The 21,328-nt window shown below is 48.7% G+C and overlaps 1 protein-coding gene across 5 annotated transcripts in view; it reads left to right on the top strand.

Moving 5' to 3' along the window:
* The window catches only part of ankfn1a (ankyrin repeat and fibronectin type III domain containing 1a), a 116,885-nt gene that overhangs the window by 34,332 nt on the left and 61,225 nt on the right, over positions 1-21,328 (top strand). For 2 of the 5 annotated variants that reach the window (XM_087845047.1, XM_087845045.1), the window contains exons 1-6: positions 12-51; positions 3,419-3,546; positions 3,651-3,890; positions 6,909-7,144; positions 10,612-10,868; positions 19,971-20,008. In XM_087845047.1, coding sequence (XP_087701173.1) covers positions 3,431-3,546; positions 3,651-3,890; positions 6,909-7,144; positions 10,612-10,868; positions 19,971-20,008 — 887 coding nt within the window. In that variant the 5' untranslated portion in view covers positions 12-51; positions 3,419-3,430. Of the gene's footprint in view, positions 1-11; positions 52-3,252; positions 3,346-3,418; positions 3,547-3,650; positions 3,891-6,571; positions 6,679-6,908; positions 7,145-10,611; positions 10,869-19,970; positions 20,009-21,328 lie in introns of those variants that run through there. The other 3 variants (XM_087845044.1, XM_087845046.1, XM_087845049.1) reach the window with 3 other exon arrangements.

Here is a 21,328-nt window from a genome sequence, read left to right as displayed (position 1 = left end):
GAGGAAGAGGAGGACGCAGGACCCGCGCGCAGCAGAGCGAGGACAGAGACGGTAGAGTTTGCGCGAACATCGGCCTGTTTGGGCAGCGTTTGCTGACAGGAAGTCGGCGTTAATCACTCCCGCCGGTGCTTCCTGCTCGCGCCGCTGATCAGCCACGTGTGGTCGCGCGCGGCGCCGTGTTTGACGCACGCGAGCGCACGTTCGCCGCTCACAGAGTTACCGGGAAACTTCGCATAACTCCTCAAGTCCAAGTAATTACTAAAGAAGGCAGCGAGGGGTCGCAGCAATGGTTAGCCCTCAGGTTTCCTTGGCAACGTTAACAGCAACCAAGATTAGCAAAGCAGGACTACAAGCTGACAAGTTGTAGTCCTGTAAGGCGCTAACAGCCAGCTAGGCTGAGACCACCGAGAGTAAACTTGACTGAAAGTCTCCAGATTAGATGAAAAATCACCGGAAACGTTTCTTATTTCTAAACAGACTTTAAATTACGACTTTAAACTAGATTTTAAACTTTAAAACTAGACTTTAAACTAGACTTTAAATGAGCCTGTTTAGAAATTAGACTTTAAATTAGCCTGTTTAGAAATTAGACTTTAAATTAGCCTGTTTAGAAATTAGACTTTAAATTAGCCTATTTTACACATACAGTGGTACCATTGGTTGCCACGACAACATGGCTGGCTCTCCATTGGCTAGTTTTCCACTGTGCTAGCTAACAGCATGAACAAAGCATTACAAACAAGCTGAACCAAATTTCCCCTTGTGGGACAATGAAATGATTATTCTAATGTTAGCTAATATCATCTGACTGCCATGCAGTGTGACTGTTACCACCACTTACCAGCTAACCAACTAACTGGTTTGACCCGTAAGATACCGTCTACCAAAGTAACAAGCAGCATTACTAATTAAACAGCTAATTTATAAGATGAAACCTGCTAATTCAGCTTAGAACTCCACATTCTGGATATTGTAATTCTGCAATAACTAATTAATGAAAACGAGTTTCTTAACACTAGTTCACCAGCTAACACCAAAGTAGAGTTATGAGATCGACAGACCACGTGACTTTCGCGCGTTGCATTGTGGGTACGAGTGGCAACTAAATCAAAACACCGCATCCAGCATTTCCAGCACCGGTAACCATTAATTCTGCGGTTTTAATCCCCACTTGCATTTTATTTGCCCCAAAAACAGTTCTGTACAAAACGACGGAGAACTCGGCAGCTCCGCACGAAGACAGACGTGACGAAGAGGCAAAAAAAAGTACGAGGAAGAAATCAAAGGAGTGAAAGGGTCAGACCCACACGAGCATACAGAGTGGAGTAAGCACGTCAGCGTGCTGCACAACTTTCATCACGCACATATTTATTATTATATGGTCCTAAGCGTGAGTGCACACACTCACAACATGTTTAGTAGAGGTGGGAATCACCATACATCCCACGATACGATATTATCACAATACTTAACGCACGATACGATATTATTGCAATTTTTTAAAATATTTTGCGATATTCAGATTCTGTACATAAAGGTAAACTTTATCAATATTCATTTTCTCTAATATCAAAGTCTCACACTCAGTCTTTCTCTCATTTCAGTTTTATTGTTGACAAACTGAACGGTTTGTATTACAGTCTAGTCCAACTTAACTGAATCAACCATCTGGTACAATTATAGCTATTCTGAACTATGCAGTTTATGAAAACTATGCAGCCCCTTCAGCAACTGAAGAATTTGAAAGTAAATTAAAACAAAATATAATTTTACATTAAAAAAGTTTTAAACTTAATTAAAATAAAACATGTCTTAAATTAAAATAAGTAAACTGTCATGTTTATTGCTGCCAAAAACAAGTGAAACACATTTGGACAGTGAAGGAATGTCAGGATTCTTGCTCAGAAAAAGGATCAACATGCTCTGAAGTCAGAGCACAAAAACCTTTTTGTAACAAAATATCGATTTCTGCTGTCCCTGTATCCATACATTATTAGCAAACAAACTATCACCATGCTACACAGTATCCATTTTTTCCCCACCCCTAATGTTTAGTAACGTCAGATCCTGCAACAAGCCCAGCTCCAGTTTACTTTGGTGATTTGGACGATTCCCTCTCACAGCTGCTGTTACAGGCCAACGCATCTGTTTGTCGTTTCAGGTTGTAGTGTTACACAACATTTTCAGATCCAATAGAAATAAAATAAGTGTTTCATAATTCATTCATTTATTGTCTTTATTTATAATTGGCATCATTGTTTCATTCTGTTACAGGATCTCACAGCAAAGAGGCAACATTGTATCCGTTATGCTTTATTAGCTGCTTTGTGAAAAACAAAACAACAATGCAAAAACAAAACAAACAACATACTGGAAAACAGTTCTTCATCACGTGCTTCATACAACACTCGGGCACATACATGCAGACGTGGCTGTTTGGATCTCGCTCTCTCTTCACCGATCAGATCTGGCTGTGGTAGCAGCTTTAAACCCAGGCTGATAGAGGCCCAGTCTGGATCACATTCCTGCATTTTGTCGGCTGGTTTTCCTACAAAACACAACAAACATTAGCCCGCAAAGCCACAGTGAACAAAGCAGCAAAGCAACGAATTCAGATCAATATAAGACTTATTTGTAACCTACATCAACAATTATGATAAATGACGTAACAACTACAACAGAAGAACCTTTGTGTGAATGCTTGGAGCAGACTAACCTGTGAGCTGTTCTGGGACGTTATATTTGGTCTTTGAATGGCTGCAATCCAGACCATCCGTCGCCTCTTTGTTACTTCGGAAACTCGGTTTGAACAATTTTTCTTCCACGACAGAATCCGATAAAAACGATTCTTTACCGCCGGCTTCCCGTGGCTGTCATGTGACCGGCTGTTGCAGCTAATAATAAAACAGCTTCTTGACATTTTTGTGTTTCTTTTTATCGCTGTGTGACTGTTTTCACGTGAAAGCCTGCGTGCGCTAGTACCTCTTACCACTCGTACCCACAATCCTTTGCGGGTTTGACGTCACATTTTCGATCTCATGACCAGCTAACAAGCCAATGCTACAAGCTTCTGTTTAAGTGACATTTCTTATTAGCAGTAAATCTGTAGGATTGTTAACAGGGATGGTAAGTTAACAAAGTGTCTGTTAACATTTCTTTAACCAGTGAGACTTTCATACAGTGTGAGCTTGTAGAGAGTGCAGGCCTACATGCAGTCACAAAAACACGGCCTGGCTAACAGGCTGGTAGGTGATGATGTCAGGCAGGACTAACGCACACAAACGGGCTGACCTGCAGAAAGTAACCCTGGAAGCTGCAGACAGAAGTCTTAGTGGGAAACACCAGGTACACAGAGAGCTGCTGCACACCTGTGTGAAGGTTGTTGTTTTTGTAACTCCCCATCTTTGATGTCCCGCAGATATGGCTGAAGATGTCCGTGGATTCTGATAACTCCTGTGTTTTGCTGTCATCGCGTGACTCCCGGACTTCCTGCATCTTTCAAACCGCTGATGAGAAAGATGACATCCCAGGAGTGGGAGAGGAAAGGTGAGCCAAACGCCGATTCTCAGGGGCTGATTGGTTTTCATGAACCTGTTTATCCTTCGCTGTGGTGTCGATTCCTTTGTAACTCCGCCTCCTTCCTCCCGCAGCGTCCTGGAGATGCTGAGCTACTCCAAGTTCTCCGACCTGGAGACATGGCTGTGCATGCCGTCCTCACTGCTGCTTTCCAGGCCTCTGGACTCCACCCACACCTCCTCGGGTTCTTCCTCCAACTCGTACTCCTCACGTGCGTCCCTCCACTCCGCCAACTCGCTCCCGGCTTCCTCCTCTTCGTCGCTGGCTTCAAACTCCCGCCGCTCCACCTGCAGCGAGCCGGGAGAAATCAACAGGTAACCCCGGCTCACCTGTTTATGCTTTTCATCGGGTTTATTTCGAGGCCGTTTCCATGAAATTTGCTGATTTCAGGATAACGGTGGAGCGCTGTGGCACAGAGGAACCAATCAGGCCCTTTGGTGCTTCGAATGACACTTTAAAGAGATCCTTTGAGGGAAAATGTTCTGTGAAGTGTCCTTCAGGACCATCATTCAACCTTCTCACTGTCCGTCTATAAACATGCTGCGTGTTTGAGCTGATCTTTGGAGCTTTGAAGCAGCTGCTGGGTCCAAACAAAAGATAGAAGTTTATTCTCGTGTGTTTGAAGTGTCAGGGTTAACTTCAGAGAGCCTCGGGCGGGAGGTGTCTGTCAGACGTCTTTGTCAGGGCACAGGCTGATCCTCCGGCTCGTCCTGCAGAAACATTGGAGCTCATGAAGCATTCGCCTGGCACCGTGGAGATGGCGGCTCTGTAGGCAAAGATAAGCTTGCACGAAGCCCGAGGGGAAACGGTGCTGTTTATAGAGAGGAAATGTACAGCTAATGTGTGGAAGTGGGGTCATTATGAGTGTTTGCAGCAGCTGGACGCTCTTCAGACGAACTATAGGAGCAGTGGAAGGTCCTCCCTGTCACGCCCACAGATCCGTTCCCAGCCAGGTCCTGCTGTCTGAGCTGCGTTGGTTTCTTTGCAGGAAACAGTCAGTGCTTCAGATCCACAGACTCCAGTTTCTGTCAGGGCTCGAGACAGATTTCACCACGATGGAGCAAACCACCGAGTTCCTTCCACTCCACCTGCTACAGAACAGCTTTCCTTACAGGACACCATCCTGCTCCCCATCACAGTGTTCCACTTCCTGCACAGTGACATGTGTTTCCTGTGCACGGTTTCTAAATGGTCCAAAACATGTTTAGAAAACTGGCATCTGTGGATGGGACGGCTGCAGGTTCGATCCCTGTCTCGTTCCTCTCTGTTCCTCAGACTGTGAGCGAGAGAGCAGCTCGGTGTAGACAAAGCCCTGTGTGGATGAGTCCATGTCTCATTTCCTCCAAGCCTGATGACAGGAAGAACTCCTCCTTATGGTGTCCGTGGACAGGAAGTTAACGACTGCTGTTGCTGGTAGCGTGACAGTGATGTGGTCTTTGTACTGCTGGCTGGAGAACAGAGAACATCTACAGACATCACCTTTCACTGACTCGTGCTCTGTTCACTCAGCTGTTTCATATGTGCAGAACTCAGGTGTGCGTCTGAGCGTGCTCGGTACAGATCTGGGCCCACGCTGATGCCGAGCAGGATTGTTGCAAACTGACTCCCAGCTCAGAAACACTCGACTCTCCATTCTCCTCACCCAGCCTTTGTCCCCCTGCGCGCACACACAGGTAAGGTAACGCCCCTGCTGGGCAGTGAACACCTGACAGGAGCTTTTCCTTCAGCGCTGTTTTCCGGCTGTGGTCGTCCGGTGAAGGGCGCAGTGATCTGCAGTGATCTGCTGAAGCGCGTCGTCCTCGGATGCTGAGCTGGGCTCGGCTGCTGGATCTTTTCCTGCGGAGGAAAAAGGGACAGCATCTGATCCGAGCATCACGGTGCAGCTGCTGTCTCCGAGGACAGGTACCATTCGGTTACCTGTAGGGCTGCCACGATTAGTCAACTAGTCACGATTACGTCGACTATCAAAATCGTCGACGACTGATTTAATAGTCGACGCGTCGTTTGAAGCTTTGTAAGATCACAAAAGACGCAGGAATAAGTAGTAGGATTTAAGAGTGTAATAACGGACTGAAACAGAAGATGGCAGCACTGCATGTACAAGGATGCCAGCTGCCGTTAAACCCCGAAGAAGAAGAAGAAGCTGTGTCCCAGAATTCATAGCGCGGCCCAGCTCAGTTTCCAACAATGGCGGCAGCTAGTTAGTTTTAATATTACTCTTATTATTCTTTCTGGGTCACAAAATAAACGTTTAACATGTTTTCAGGCGAGAATGTAGCTGTGTAAACCTCAAATATCTGCTCAGTTTATCAAGACACCACATATTTTCAAAAGCGCTCCAACGTTTTCGGAGACGTCTGTTACCCACTAGCTCGATAGCTAGCCGGGGGCTAGGCTAACTAGAGCCGTGAGAACACCGGACTCCCGGCTTCAAACCCACCGCCGTCTTTCGCTACTCAGGTTAAACATGATATATAAGTCACTTAGATAACTTAAAATGTTATTGTTTGGCTTTTTTTAGTATTTTATTTGTTCCTGAGTAAATCGGTTTGGCTGAGATTAAAGTTATAGTTTTACACAGCTGAATAAACTCAAGCAGACAGCTGATTATCAGAAGTGTGAGATGCTCGAGAATTTACTCCGGTGTCCTGTTATATTTTAGATAGCAAGGAGTTTATTAAACTTCTCCGAAACAATCTGCAAACTTCATTAAAATTTAATAAACTATCATCTTGTCTTTATTTTTAGTTAGCACAGACCTTAAACACTTAAAGCTGTAAGCTAATGATAGTTATATAAGACCGGCATGTTCCTGTGTTCGTTTAATGGGAAATACATTAAACTTCTTCCAGGTTTTTTACAGGATTTGTAGCGTTGGTGTGGCAGGGACACCATGTGGATACTTTATTCCCAAAGTGTTGATGAAAACAGGACATTTCGTCACAGTATTCCTGAATAAAGTGTTTCCAGTTGCTTAAACAGCTCGGTGATGTGAGAACCACAGAGGAAGAGATCAGCTAAGAGCCCAGTCAGCAGCGTTAGATATCAGATCGGAGATAAGGACCTGTTCCTCCCACTGCGCCACCGTCACCTGTGCCTCAGGTAAACATGTGGATGTGAAGTCCAGCCTCTGGTGTTGAGGTGAAGTTCTTGGCAGACCCTCCATCCACCCACCACTGCAGTCGTATGACCCTTAGTCTTTGGACTCATCCTGGCTGTGGTTATTTTCTGGTCTCTGATTGGCTGGCTGGAGGTGAAACGAGAGAGTAGAGGAGGAGTTCTCCGTGTCGTGTTTATTTTGTGCTGACTTTTCTCTCCTCGGATCCCTGCAGGTCGTCAGAAAGAGACTCCGCCTTCCTCACGCCTACTCTGACGAAGGAGGCGGCCTGTCTGTCCACACCCCTCCTCCCCATCCTCTCCTCCACCCCTGCACCTCCTCCCGCTGCTGCCGCTTCACGGTCCAGCTATGGCACTCACACACGAGACTCCGCCTCCCACAGCGGCGTCAGCATCAGGAAGCGGCGGCGTCTCGCTGCCAGTCCTGGAGGACTCCACTGGACCTCTTCAGGTAACAACAGCCAGTGTGTGTGTGTGTGTGTGTGTGTGTGTGTGTCTCCTCTGAACGTCTACATGGACACAGTGAGATTAGGTCAAAGGTCAGATCTGACTTTCTAAGAGGGCATTAAACTGAAGGCTCGCTCGCTCGGTTGCCTAGGTAACATTGTAATCAGCAGTATGCTTTAACATTTAAAGTTGAGAAGAGATTGATCAGGTATCGCCAGCGTTTGGGACGAGATCAGAAACGAGTCCATCAGAGGGGCAGACGGAGGGGGTGGAGGCTGAAGGTGGAGCTGCCAGGCAGGAGGAGGATGCTGGGATAGGTGGAGGCTGAAAGAAGGAGTGGGTCTCTGGTCGCGGTATCGCTGTCCGTCACTTCCTGTGTGGACATGCTTAATGGCATCGCCGACCCCAGAAGCTTTTAATTATAAAGTAAGTAAATGCAGCAGCTCAGAGAAACAGGAGGAGCTGAAACACCTGGGTAACAACAAACAGGTGAAACCATCAGTGAGGACGGGGGAAGTAAACACGTGACACAAATGACTACCAAAATAAAACAGGAAGTGAGAAGTAATAAGAAAATGAGGAAGTGCAGACGTGTTAATAAACATCGAGAGAAAAACTCGACTTTAATACAAAATCGAGGCTAAAAAAGTACACGAAGAAGAAAATGAGCCAAACAGGAAGTTCTCGGCCTTTTTTCTGATACTTGCATTTATTGTTTATGGTGAAGAGCTAAAATCAGCAGTGAGACGTCTGTGTTGGCGCTGACGGAGGCTGACGGAGGCTGAGCCCCTCTGCCCTGTGGTCATCGTCAGTTTCTCCCACACCCACAGAGACAGATCTGTCGTGGGTGGAGGTTGTAGCTGCCGGCAGACTGGACGTGGGGTTGGAGCGGAGCTGTGGGCGCGCCGTCGAGTCAGGAATGTCTCTAATGGCTCCGAGCGGCGTTTTGTTTACCGGGCTCCACTTCCTGTGTGTCGCTCTGCTCTCTTTAGCTCCACCCTTCTGGAGAATGATAACGAGCTTCCTGTCGAGCAGATTACGGCACAGCATCCATCAGGTGTTTGATCTCAGCGCTTTCCTCAGACTGCAGGGTTGAGCTGCTTCTCAGCTTCACGTCGCAGGTTTCCCGTCTTTTCTGATCTGTCCTGCTGATTCCTCGCCCGCCCAGGCTGCGGCGCCTCGTTTGGATAAAAACCTCAGTGTGAGATAAACATGGTGTCCGAGGTGGTGCAGCTGCTGCTGGTTCTGGGTGGAGTTAATGAGCTGATGCAGAGATAAAGCCTGAGGTGGATCATTAGAGTTTCAGAGCGCTGCAGGTAACAGGTAACTTCAGTGAAAGTCCACGAAGGGGCGGGGCTAAATCTCTGAACCAGTTTTACCATCAGTGACACCACAGCTGTGCTTTAGGACTCCGCCCATCTCCTGTTCTCAGGTGTTAAAGAGCAAAGGTCACTGGCTTTTTTACACCGACCTGCTTCATAAACAGGAAGTCCTGAGCTGGTTATCCTTTATCCTGATATCCTGTTTGCAGCGCCCCCCAGAGGCAGTGAGCAGACCAGCTGCTTCTTAAAATCAGGTAAACCCTGAAACTCCCAGGTGACCTCAGTGAAGGAACCTTCAAAATAAGATGTTCAGAGGAAAAATGCAACACCAACAAAAGTTTGAGACAAAAGTTTTCCAGCAAAAAATCTTTGATGTGAAGCAGAAAAGAGAGAACAGGATCCTCAGAGCCTGAAACAGGAAGCTGAGGATGAAGAGCTTTCCCGTCCTTCAGCTGAGACACATAAGAGAAGAGGAAGTGAAGACACAGATTGTCTCCTCATGGTCAAAATCAATCTTTATTAAGACCCAGAAAGAGCGACAGCAGCTCGTGGCCGCTGTAAACATCAAAACACAATCAGGAGCGGCTCGTGTTACTCTGGCAACCTTCAACAGGAAGTTGCAGTGAGTGTCTCGCTTTACTCTCACCTCTCTGACTTCCTGCAGTCGTGTCTGGGTGCTGGTGTGCTGTGTGTCCAGCAGAGGGAGCTGTGACTCCAGCTGAGTGAGGAAGAGCAGCTGTGCTGATCAGCTTCACACAGACTTTATTCATAAATGATTCAAAGCGTGAGCGCTTTCATGTTTCCTGTCTTCAGGATCATCCACACACCTGCGTGCTGCCACGCCCACATTCTTCCTTATAAGGAGAGTTTACCTCCTGGGTGGTGGAAGATGGTGAAGCTGTTCTACAGTCACACGTGATGAAGGAGCAGGTGACGCTCTGTGTTTGGCCTCCTCACACGGAGCAGCAGCGAGCACCCTCTGAGGCGGTGCACGGCGAGAGGGATGGCCTTTGGTGGCCACTCGCCATCACTGTGACAGCACGTGTGGCCTTCACTGTCTGATGGTTTGTGGGACTTTCTGTGTGGCGCTCGCAGGGCCGGTTCGCTTCGTTGTTGTTCGGTCTGATGTCCTGCGCCCACAGTGAGTTTGTGGTCAGGTGTCTGATGGCTGAAGCCATGAGGGCGTCTTGGCGTGGTGGCGTGGTGGCATGGCGATGACACAGAGCTGAGGACGCAGAATGAGCCTTCAAACCTTCCTCCCGTTCATGAACCAGGCGCTCTCTCGAGCGGATTCAAACCTCTCCTGGTGAATGAAATCGATTGTCTGCACTCGGTGTTCATCTGTGAGCGCTCGCAGGCGAGCTGAGTGGATTTCCTCCTCATCAAACATTTATCCTGCTGCCTGGTTTGGTGCCTTACCTCCAGCGTTAACCTGAACACGGCCCGCGGTGAGGCTCACGTTTCATCGCACGCACCTGTGGAAGCAAACAGACGTGCCTCCGTCTCCGTCGTGTTCTTGAGCACCAGCAAACACAATAACTCAGAGTCAACTGCAGCTGAAATACATCAAGTCTGATTTATTTATTCAAAGAAATCAACTTCAGGTAAAAAGTAACCTGGATAACCTGTCATGTTTCACTTAGTTAGCTGTAACGTTTCACAGGAAGTGATGTAACAAATGGAGAGTTTACATCTGAGAAAATGAAAGTGGGCACACAGCTGTGCCAGCTGTGGTCTGTGCTGCAAGCCGCCTTGTCACCCACCTCCTCCTCTTTTCTCTCGCTCGAGCTCGTGCTGATGTTCAACCAGATGTTGATTATAACGTTTGAGTGTGACGTGTGTGTGCAGCTGTGTGGACACGCAGCAGGCTGCTGTGGATCTGCACGTGCTCAGTGAGCGCCGCTTTGTTTCTGGTTAAAAAGGTCGACGTCGAGCCACAAGCTGCCGACGCCCTCGGCCTCCTCATGTAGTTTTAATGCAGCAGCTCAGGTGGTCAGCTTACACCTGACCCACTCTCTCACACGCACACACACGCACGCACACACACACGCACACACACACACACACACACACACACACACACACGCTGTGGGTGAGTGGGAACATGACACCGCCCCCCTGACGCAGCAGGGCTCTGGTTTCTCTGCAGGCTCTGTTCAGCGGGACTTCTGGTCACCTGATCCGTCCCCGGGGTCGAGGAGGAGTGGAGGAGGAGGAGCCGGTGCGAGGAGTCTTCCCCTGGGGGAGGCGGCGCGAGTTTCCCTGCCGTGGGCCACAGACCGGGCGCTGCTGAGAAAGACGATTTCGGTGGACGACCGTCTGCTGCAGCCGGTGGGCGGCGAGCAGCGACACCTGAGGCTGCTGAGCCGGCTGGAGAGAGGCCGGAAGAAACTCCGCAGCATCCACGTAAGTCTGGATTTCCTCTTATCTGATTACGTTCACTAAAGCTGACCTCTGACCCCAGCTTAATCATCAGAACAGGACAGGAAGCTGTTTGTGGGAAACACAGCTGACTGTTTCCCGATGAACAGCTTTTATCTTTGTAGCTGCTCTCGTGGTCGCCGCTGTGCTCGGAGCGTTTGTTGTGTGTCAGACTCTCAGCGGCGCCGCCTCGACCAGCCTCGTGCCGCGGTGAGTCAGCCTCACGTTTGACGCAGCTTCAACAGGGAAACCTTTGCCAGCAGTGAGAAACACCGCGGCGCTTCGCTGTCCCCGCCCACTGTGTCCACCTCGGTGTAGGTCAGAGGTCACGCGCGTGGCTCTGGCGCCTGTTTTGGTCACCTCCAGCAGCTCTAATTAGTCAGACGGTGGGAGGGAGCGGATCTTCCCACCGCTGCTGTGATGTCACAGGAACGAGGAAGATGGATTGGTTCCTTTGTAAAAGAGTGGGCGGGCTTTAGAGGAGTGGGTCATTGTTGCATCGATGAGGGAGGACATGCCGATCCGCCCGAGCAGAGGTGCGATCGATGCTGACGTCAGGATGAGTTTATGATGCGAAGACAAAAGAAAAACGTGAAACACATTTACGATCCATGGGCAGGACCAGTCTATTTCCTGGACACTGCAGCGATGCTTCTGGAGCCTCTGGTGGGCGTTAGAGGAACTGCAGGAGAAACATCATGAGCTGAAATCATGAAACACACATCAGGAAACAGGAGGAAAAGGATCCGCCTCCATCATCGTCACCATCAAAGGAGCGCCCAGACTCGCTCTGTGAGCCGCGCTGGATCCATTGATAGATCATCTTGAGCTTTAATCTCAGGACTAATTTTGATGTTCGGTCGGTTTCGTCACCTGCAGCTAAAAACAAAAACATGTTTGTGCCTCAGTGTGGCCTAAAGCGGCCTTGAAGGCAGAAAGACGTCCTGAGCTTCAGCTGACGAGGTTGTTACTCCGTCGCTGAAACGCTGTCCTGCATTCGTCTCCAGGTTGGGAATGATTCCTAACCTCCGCTCGCTCTTTTTCTCTCTCAGCCAACAAACTGTTTCGTGTTTTTGTCCAATCAGCAGCCAGATTAGTGATAACACAGACTGATGGAGCGATGTCTCGCTGTGAGCGGAGCAGCTCCTCCTCCTCCGTCCGCTCCGTCGTGTCTGTAAATGATCTCCAGGCAACGCCGGCGTCCGGCTCACGGCACAGAAACATCCCGGTGACTCAGCGGCGCTCCCGTCATAAACCCGGGGAAACGGCGCCTTTGTTTGCGCACGGGGCGGGGACGCCTCCCCACCTCCACCTGCACCATAAACACATCCCTCCTGCGTTCAGCCGTAACTGCAGCTTTCTGGGAATCGTGACCCCGACAGCGCGGCGCTGTGATGTCACACCGAAGTCTGTTTGTTCCGGCTCAGCGGCTTGTACAGGAACACCGCGTTACTTTAAAACTTACAACATTTACTAGAGAAAATCAAAGATTCTGACATTAAATCAGAGTTTCAGGTAAAAAAAGACAAAATCTTAGAAAACAACAACTAAAAAAATCAAAACAATTATTTAAAAATCAAGTTGAAATTCTTAATTTATAAAAACAAAATTAATTTCAGTTGGTTTTGTTTTAGTCCCAGTTTTGGTAAAAATGTAAAATTATTAACATTAAAACAGAATAATTTAACTCCTCACTGGCTGCGATGAGCTTCCATACGTCCGTGTTTCCTGCCTCTGTGAGCTTCATGTCACGTTTTAACCATCAGTAGTAACAGGCCTCTCCTCCTGAGCACCAGCAGGGGGCGCCCTCCTCATCCGCTGGGCCTGTTTGACTGCAGCTGCTGCAGGAAGCGATGATTCCCCCTGCTGAGTACGCAGGGCTGGTACTCATCGTACCTGAGCCCCAGGAGGAAGATTTCCCAGGCGAGCCATCTAAATCCTGAGTTTTAGTGACACCTGATTCGTCGACTCTCATTCCAGGTCCCCGCCCCTCAGACCAGTTAACGAACACCTGCCTGCTCTAAACTCCTCCCCCTGCTTCCTGCTCCTTCATGACTCTAACATGAACATCATCAGGAAGCAGTTCAGCTGGCTCATTTCCTCACAGACTTCAGAGGAGTCGCCCCCTGCTGGGCGTTAGAGGGAGCGCAGGTTTAAGGTTTTTCTTCTTGGTTATTTTAAACAGTGATGATGTCACAGCAAACAGCCCCGTTTACTGTCACCGAACAATCGTGATGATGTCGGGCGAGCTCGGTGGGGTTTGGTGATCCTTCAGCTGTGAGTTTTAAAAACTCATTTTTTACCTGTGAAACTGAATAAATGACACAAATGATTGAACGGGTGGATGTTTTGGGAGCGGCTGATTGGAGCAGCGGCTGATTGGAGCAGCGGCTGATTGGAGCAGCATCTGCTGGTCGCTGCACGCAGCAGGCTGTGGTCAGCTGATCCAAGGTAAAACAGTGATGGACGACTCATTCGCAGAGAGATTTCCTGTGTGTGGATTCATTTATCTGATTGTTTTGAGTGAACAACCGCATGTTTAAACAGCCAATCAGCAGAGGGCTGGTGCTTTTGCCCCACTGTAGGAGCTTTCAGGGAACAGTAACTTCATTAAAGTGTTTGCAGGACTTTTATTTGTGACACGTTCAGTCAGCAGCAGCGCGTTCGGCGTCCTCAACTCCGCGATGGGGTGATGTGGGCTGAGGCGTGCACACAGGCGGGCTCTGTGCACGCCTCCTGTTTACTCTGACATTTTTCTGTGGCCCGCTCGCCGTCTTTGTACACAAACACTCACACAGTGCTGTATTGAGCGTCCGTGCTCCCGCGGGACTAATCATATCAGCTCCGCTCCAAATCCTCCATGAATCACCTTCCGCAAAATCTTAGCTCATAAATTCAGCCCGACGTCTTATTACTGCTGATCCTTAAAAAAACAGGCTGCGGAGCGCTGGAGTCTGCCTTCCCCTCATGACAGCGCCGCATTAACCCGCTGCATGCTGAGGCTGCACGCAAACCACAGCTTCACTCCTCACCATTAATGTAACCACACCCCCCAGTACACCTCCCAGTACGTGCACACCTGTGGTGATGATGATCAGAGAAATGCTCTGCAGTCGTCAGGCATGACCCAAAACATTAAAGTCGATCAGACCTTCGCTCTGTGACGCTGCGACTTCAACCATAAGAAGAAGAAATTCAAATGATTTATAAACCAAATCACAGCAGTCGCCTCAAAGTGCTTTATGTCGTAAGGTTGACCCTACAGTACTACACCAACAATCACATGACCCCCTATGAGCAGCACTTTGGCGACAGTGGGAAGGAAAAACTCCCTTTTAACAGGAAGAAACCTCCAGCAGAACCAGGCTCAGGGAGGGGCGGGGCCATCTGCTGTGATTGGTTGGGGTGAGAGAAGGAAGACAGGATAAACAGGTATGATTCAGTGCAGAGAGGTCTGTTAACACATAGTGAGTGACGTGCAGAGGGCTGCTGGGACAGGAGGAGGTGGAGCAGATGGTCCAGTGTGGCGCCCCCTAAAGGAAGCAGCTAGAAGAAGAAGAAAAGGATGTCTGCAATTGTTTCCAGTCTAAATACATTAATTAATAACAAAGTAGTTTAATTACAGTGTAGTTATTCGTTCACTTGTACCTTTAAACTTTACTTTACATTGTAACAAAGTGTAAACAAAAATGTTACTGTGGTTACATCGTGACTGACGTACGCTGGTGTAATTAACACTACAAACAACATGTATTATAATTTAATATGATCAAATGTAGTTTAATTACAAATGTAATAAATAGGTATTTTTTTAAATATCGCGTAGTTAAAGTTTAATAATTACTAACATACTGAAAAAATTACATATTTATTAAAATATTCAAGTATAATTATTTTAATTACATTACAGTGAGTTAGTATTTATGTGTAATAAATCCATCAGGTCATGTGTGATGAAGTACAATAGTGCAGTTACATTAGTGTAGTGTGATTAAAGTGCAATTACATTTCAAGCATAAAAAATCAGGTTGGAAGAGGTCAAAGGTCGTCCTGAGAGGCCTCACTGCTCGCTGTGGCCTCCATGTCTCGTGTCGGACACAGAACACGTCACAACAAGTAAAAATGGACGCCCCCATCGGGACAGCGTGCAGGCAGCGCGCAGTAGGAGGTCGTGCTGCTGGTGGTAGATAGTTTTGATGATTGTTCTAACTTTGGATCAATGACCTCACAGCTCACGCTGCTGACCTCTGACCTTTCTTACGCTGGCTGTGGTGGAGCTCATTAAGGTTTAATGTGGGGTCTGATGGCGCCGCCTGTCTGTGAGCAGCACCTGAGAGCCGGACCGCCGTGCTGCATGACATCTGTGACCACGGCAGTCAGCCTGTCAGTCACCCAGCGGGTGGGCCCTGCCAGGAGGGGGGGCTCAGCCTCCCCCGTCTGCGGGCTCCCCGCCCGGCCATGAATGCCGGCATTGGAGGGCTAATTCGCCCGAGGAGAGGCCAACAGGCGGCTACACAGAAAGCCTTGTTCACATTAGAGAAGAGAAGCAGGAGCGGGAGGGGCTTCTGCAGTCAGCACCGTCCACCCGCCGCGTGGCGAGCGTACAGGAGAACAGGAGGTTAGTTCAAATTAGCGGTGACGCTTAACAGGCAGTGAGGTCCCTTTAGGTCTGATCACTGCAGATCGAGCTGGGTATCGATACAGATGTTCAGCATCAGCCCAGAGAGGCTCTCCTCCTCTGCTTACACTCCGAGTGAGGCAGATGACGCCTCACAGCTGATAAAGTACTGTAAAGATAAAAGCATGTGAGCGAGTGACAGATGCCAGCGGCTCTTTTTGTCTGCTGAAGTCAAACTCTCCAAGAAGCAGCTGTTTTTATCCTCGCAGCAAAAGACTGTAGCTAAAAGATAGCCTTCATGATGTCATCCATTCCACTGCTAATAATGCAGGCTGACTGCTGCCCCCTGGTGGACGTTAGCGGAACAACCGAAACACGCCCTCTGCAGGCAGAGAGAGCAGCTGCATAACCTTTTATTTTCATGTCGCCACTATGAAAGTGTGGCATTTACAGCGCTGCTCCATCTTGTGGTTGAAACTGGTGTTACATGAAAGTTTAGCACAACGTTTTTAACACAAACACAGAAGATTTGAGTGTTTTTAAACGGTCTCCGTGAAGCTTCGTGTTTCTGACACAACAGGAAGACGTGCTCTGCTTTCACAGCAGAGAAAAACAAAAGGAGGTAAAATTATGAACACCAGCAGAAAGGTCAGAGCCGGCGGCATTAATTGAAAGTAAAGTCACCCCCACCTCTTTGCGCTACAACTTCCTGTGACATTAGAGCGCGAACAAAGACGGGCCGGCCGGGCGCGTTGACATTCAGAGAAATACCAGCAGAGTGAAGGAGGAAGCCTCCGCCTCTTTGTTCTCTGAGCACCTCTGCCAGGATCTGAAGGGCTTTAGAGGCACACACCTGAACCTTTCTTCACCTTTCCACAGGGACTCCATCACTGCACCCCAGCCAATCAGAGGCCGACTTTGAGAGGCTCTGCTAAAACGTGCTGATGCTTATAACGACACACCTGACCTCCTCAGAAATCTGATCCTGACAAAGAACGTCTTCATATTGTGCTGCTCTGCACATTAATGAGGTCATCCATGATTATTGATCGCGCAGGTGCACGTGTCCTGATCAATGAGGCCGTCCTCTGGCAGGAAGCTCCTCACAGGAAATGGGCCGATTCAGAGAAAAGGAGGTGAAGGTGACCAATTAAACTCAGAGGCCGGTGAAGTCTGTGGCGAACGCTGACAGGAACAAAGAGCTGAAGCTGCTGGCCTGCTTTTGTTCAGACTTCAGAGTCGCGCTCGCCGCTGCATCGCCAAAGTCCTTCAGCTGACTCGAAACAGCTGGAGTCAGCTCAGACCTCGGGTTTGTTTCAGCGATCGCACTCAGCCAGTCGCTCTTCTGCCTGCGACTCTCAGCGATGACCTCGTCTTACAGGCAGCGAGAACAAAGCCTCCGGGACGCCCTCGTCGAATCGGAGGAAGAGCGTCTGAAGTAAGGAGCACCTTTCTGCAGGAACGAGGCGTGCCGAGAAATCACGGACAGCGATGGACGCTTTCAGAGCAGCACTGAACCCGATGAAGGGCGGGTCACGCCCATTACCCCGACACGCCGCTGCCGAGCCGCTCACGGGCGTGAACTCGCTGTCAGGAAATACCTGAAAGAGCTGCTGGTTTCATGAAACACGAAGCAGCTGTTAGTGTGATTATTGAGCGGCCAGGTTTATTCCTGCAGGAGGAGGGGTGGGGGTTTATTCCTGCAGGTGGGGGTTTAGAGGAGGGGTGGGGGTTTAGAGGATGGGTGGGGGTTCATGCTGGCACAGAGAGGTGCAGGAACATTAAACACTGTTAAAAGCACGCCCTCTGTCTGACTGAGCTGAGGAGAACAGTCTTTCAGTGTGTCGGGGGTGGAGCCCCGCCGGGCGCCGTATTGTTTGAGCATCTTTAGGCCTTCCAGCGTCTCAGCGAGCCGAAGCACTGCGTACAGATAGCAATTTTCCCTTGCAGCGTCCTCTCCGGTCGTCAAGGCAACTGAATACTTTCACCCTGAATCAATCCGACCCCCTCCTCCTCCTCCTCCTCCTGCATCCTTCATGCACGGACAGACTCAGCAAACACTGTTTATTTGCCCCAGAGGGGAGCAGGTGGGGGCTGCTGATGTTTGAACAGGTTTATTAGCAACACCGGTGATTACACAGCAGCTCAGAAGCACCTCACATTTATTTTATGCTCACGTCTAAACGCATCTGACGCGACGTGACACGTGACCGAGTGTTTAAACGTTTTTACAACATCACGAATATAAGAAAGCACCAAAACCTGCAGTTCCTCTGGTGTCCTGCAGAGGCGCTGTGCGCTACGCAGCAATCAAGAAATGACATAATGCAAATGAACTGCATGCTGCGGGTCAAACGTTCATGCGTGCTTGAGGTATTACCTTCTTTGTTGTGATTACTCTAGTAATCTATTACACAGAATACACAGAACACTTTTCTTTAAAGTAATGCAGTATGTTACTTCATTACTCCTGAGAAAAGGTCATTTGCTATACTCGTGAAGTTACTCTGATGTTACTCTGTAATATAGTTCAAACACGCCGTCTCATAATCACCATTTAATATAAACCTGAGGCTCCAGCGCACGCCAACACGAGTCCCTGATGAGGACACGCGTCTCTCAGATCTTAGTAACTCAGAGCAAACATAAAAACCAGCACAGACACTCGATCGTCACGGTGATTCTGCTTTAAAAATTCTGCCTCATCATCTGCTTGTTCCTGTTTTTTAGTTCAGGCGCCGGCTGCGGGCGTCGCCATTCGCTCTGCTCACTCTGGGTTCTTGGCTAGCTTAGCGTTAGCATGCTGTATGCAAAAGGTTGCAAAGAAGCGCAGTATTAGCAGTGTTAGCAGTGTTAGCAGTGTTAGCATGCTGTATGTGCAGGTTGCAAAGAAGCGCAGTGTTAGCAGTGTTAGCAGTGTTAGCATGCTGTATGTGCAGGTTGCAAAGAAGCGCAGTGTTAGCAGCGTTAGCAGTGTTAGCATGCTGTATGTGCAGGTTGCAAAGAAGCGCAGTGTTAGCAGCATTAGCAGTGTTAGCAGCACCATGCTCGTGTTTCTGTCCTAGATGCAGCTTGAACCAAAAATGTCCTTATATGCTCCAGACTGCGTCGCCATTTCCTCTGACACGTGAACTGGAATCAGCTGATTAGCTGATAAGCAGGATCAACAGGCAGACTAACGATTCCCATCCCTGGGCGTGGCCTGTGGCTTCACCTGAACTGGCCCTCTGGTTTGCGGTTGTGCTGTCGGAGCCTTGTGAAGCATTTTAATGACATCATCTGACCAATAATGCCGACCTCGAGGCTGACCTCGTGTAGAAGTGTTTTGGGTGACACCGACCTCTGGTGGGTGTGGTAAAAATGCACCGGTGTTGTCGTCCTGAGTGGGGTAACCTGGCTGCTCCTAACCGTGAGAATGGAGCCTCCTGCTTAAGGCTGGGCGATGTTTTAGCTCCTCTTCTTGTTTCAGTATTAATACAACTGCTTTTTGGATTATTCATTTATTTATTGCACCAAATCACACTAAAGAGACTTTTTTAATGTTGGCTGGAAGAGACGTTTTGATTTTTAGCTTATTTGTTGTTTGGTGTGTAACACAGATCAACACGGTGACAGTGGAAACAGAAGCCAGTTCCTGTTTGTTTCTGTGGTTTGTTATTTAAATAAAATGTCTGTTTCCTCCTCACATCCTCCGTGTTAGTGCTTTCATATGTTCTCTTTGGGAAATCTTCTGTGGATGACTTCCTGGAGTGTTGGAGTCCTCTTACATCTGCACCACCATCACAGTCAGACGTGGTGGTGTGATGGTCTGCAGCTGCAGCAGCGTCTAACCATCAGTTACAGAGGCTCAGGGGCACTGGGCTTATGCAGCAGGACAATAACCAGAAACACAGCAGCAAGCCCACCTCTGATTGGCTCAGAAGACCAAAACGAAGGCTGTGAAGTGGCAGAGTCAAAGTCAGAAACCTTAACCTGTTCAGGCTGGAAACCCTCCAATGGGTCTGCAAAGAAGGAGACCAAAGCTCCTGCACAGTGACGTGGTCACAGACAGCAGGCTGCAGGTTTGAGGACGGCTCAGGTGGTTTCCCTCGATGAATGACATCATCGTTTAAAAAGTGCATTACTCTGGTTTTCTCTGAGTTTGATGGTCTGAAACATGTCAGCGAGACAAATATGCAGAAAAGTAGGAGAGCAGGGAGGAGGCGGGTACTTTCTCACAGTCGCACCTGCTTCTGTTTCACCTGAGATCTGTGATGTCATCAGCGCTGTGGTAAGCGGTGAATAAAAGGAGTGAGTGGAGGCGATGAGAGTGGACGAGTGCTGAGACGCTGCTGCAGAGGGGGACGCATTAACGCGATTTCCTCTGCAGAAACGTGGCGTGAAGTGGAATAGAGGTGCTTTAATGTGTGTCACTGCTCTGCATGATCCTGCATAGAGATTGGTCATTTTCTCCTCTGTGTCCTCCGCAGAGCCCGGGAACCTCGGGGAGGTACGACACCAGGAAAAAGTGAGTGCTCTCTGAAATATTCCCAACGTTTGTTTCCCTCGTCGCTGCTCGCCTGAATCATTTCCTGTGTAATAAGTCCTGATTTAATAAAACGGGAGGTGCTCCTGAATTCATCCGAGGGATCGAGTCACCGAGCTTATTGCTTTCCACTTTCACTCCCAAAGTTAATAGAAGAGATATTTTTAGAGCAAACATTGTTGCTGCTCCTTGAATTGGGAGTGAGCTCGCAGGTTTGGAGTAACTTTGGAACAACAGCAAATATTCCTCCAGGCGTCGGTTTAACGCGTCGCCTCAGAGTTTAACTCTGAAGTCAAAGATGTGAGTAAAACAGAGCCAGAGGGTGCAGGGCGTCGCCATAGCTGCACTCCCTTCATCACCATCATTTCACGACTGTGGACACAGAAGCTTCCGGGTTGTGGTTTCTGGATCTTCTTCATGCATATGATGCTGGCCATTCACACCTCCACCCGAGACCACCAGCTGTGGGTGGTGAGTGCAAAGTCAAGACTGCAGAGGTGGAGAAGAGCTTCCTTTGAAGCCACCTCTGCAGTCAACAAAGAGTTCACCAGTGTGAGCCGAGTTTAATTCGTGCTGATTCGTGCGACCTCTGTCTTTCTCTGGATGCTTCATGGCCACAGAAGCGCGAGGTCATCAGGACTGAGAAAGCTCAGAGGACCTTCTCTGTAGTTACATCGTCAGATTTATCTCTGAACTCCAAACAAATATATGTGAAGCTTTCATCTGAAAACCTTTCACAGCTTTCACTGATACAGGATCTGAGTGTCTTTCTTTCACCCGTCGATGGGTCTCTAACTGAAAGGGACCGTGGACGTTCTGTGATGTGGGCTCGTCTTTCACCGAACCTCTGTGGAGGACACGCGTGATGCATCGAGAAGAAGAAAACTCGCATTTCTCTACAGATTTTTGTAAAAGCTGAAACACTGGAATCCCAGCTGCCCACAAACACACCTCTGCAGGAAGAACTGGACCTGAAGCTGCTTTTGGTTTTCTTCTTCCACCAGCTTTGTTCAAGCGTCAGCTGTCGCAGCTGCAGAACTTCACAAACTCACGTACAGAGTTCATGACGGGCTGCAGAGAGCCGCTCGAGCTTTCACCGAGTGACAATCAGATCTGAGCGCGCTCTGTGTGTGTGTGTGAGTGTGTGTGTGTGTGTGTGTGTGTGTGTGTGTGTGTGTGTGTGTGTGAGTGTTTCTGTGTGTGTGTGTGAGTGTTTCTGTGTGTGTGTGTGTGAGTGTCTGGACTTGCTGAGGTTTGAAAAATGAAAATAATCATGCAGAGGAGACGGCGAGGGCGTGGGCG

This window comes from Neolamprologus brichardi, chromosome 8 (assembly GCF_056152115.1).
Source record: "Neolamprologus brichardi isolate AB-2024 chromosome 8, ASM5615211v1, whole genome shotgun sequence".
In the NCBI taxonomy this organism is placed as follows: Eukaryota; Metazoa; Chordata; class Actinopteri; order Cichliformes; family Cichlidae; genus Neolamprologus; species Neolamprologus brichardi.
This window is presented reverse-complemented; position numbering and strand designations above follow the sequence as displayed.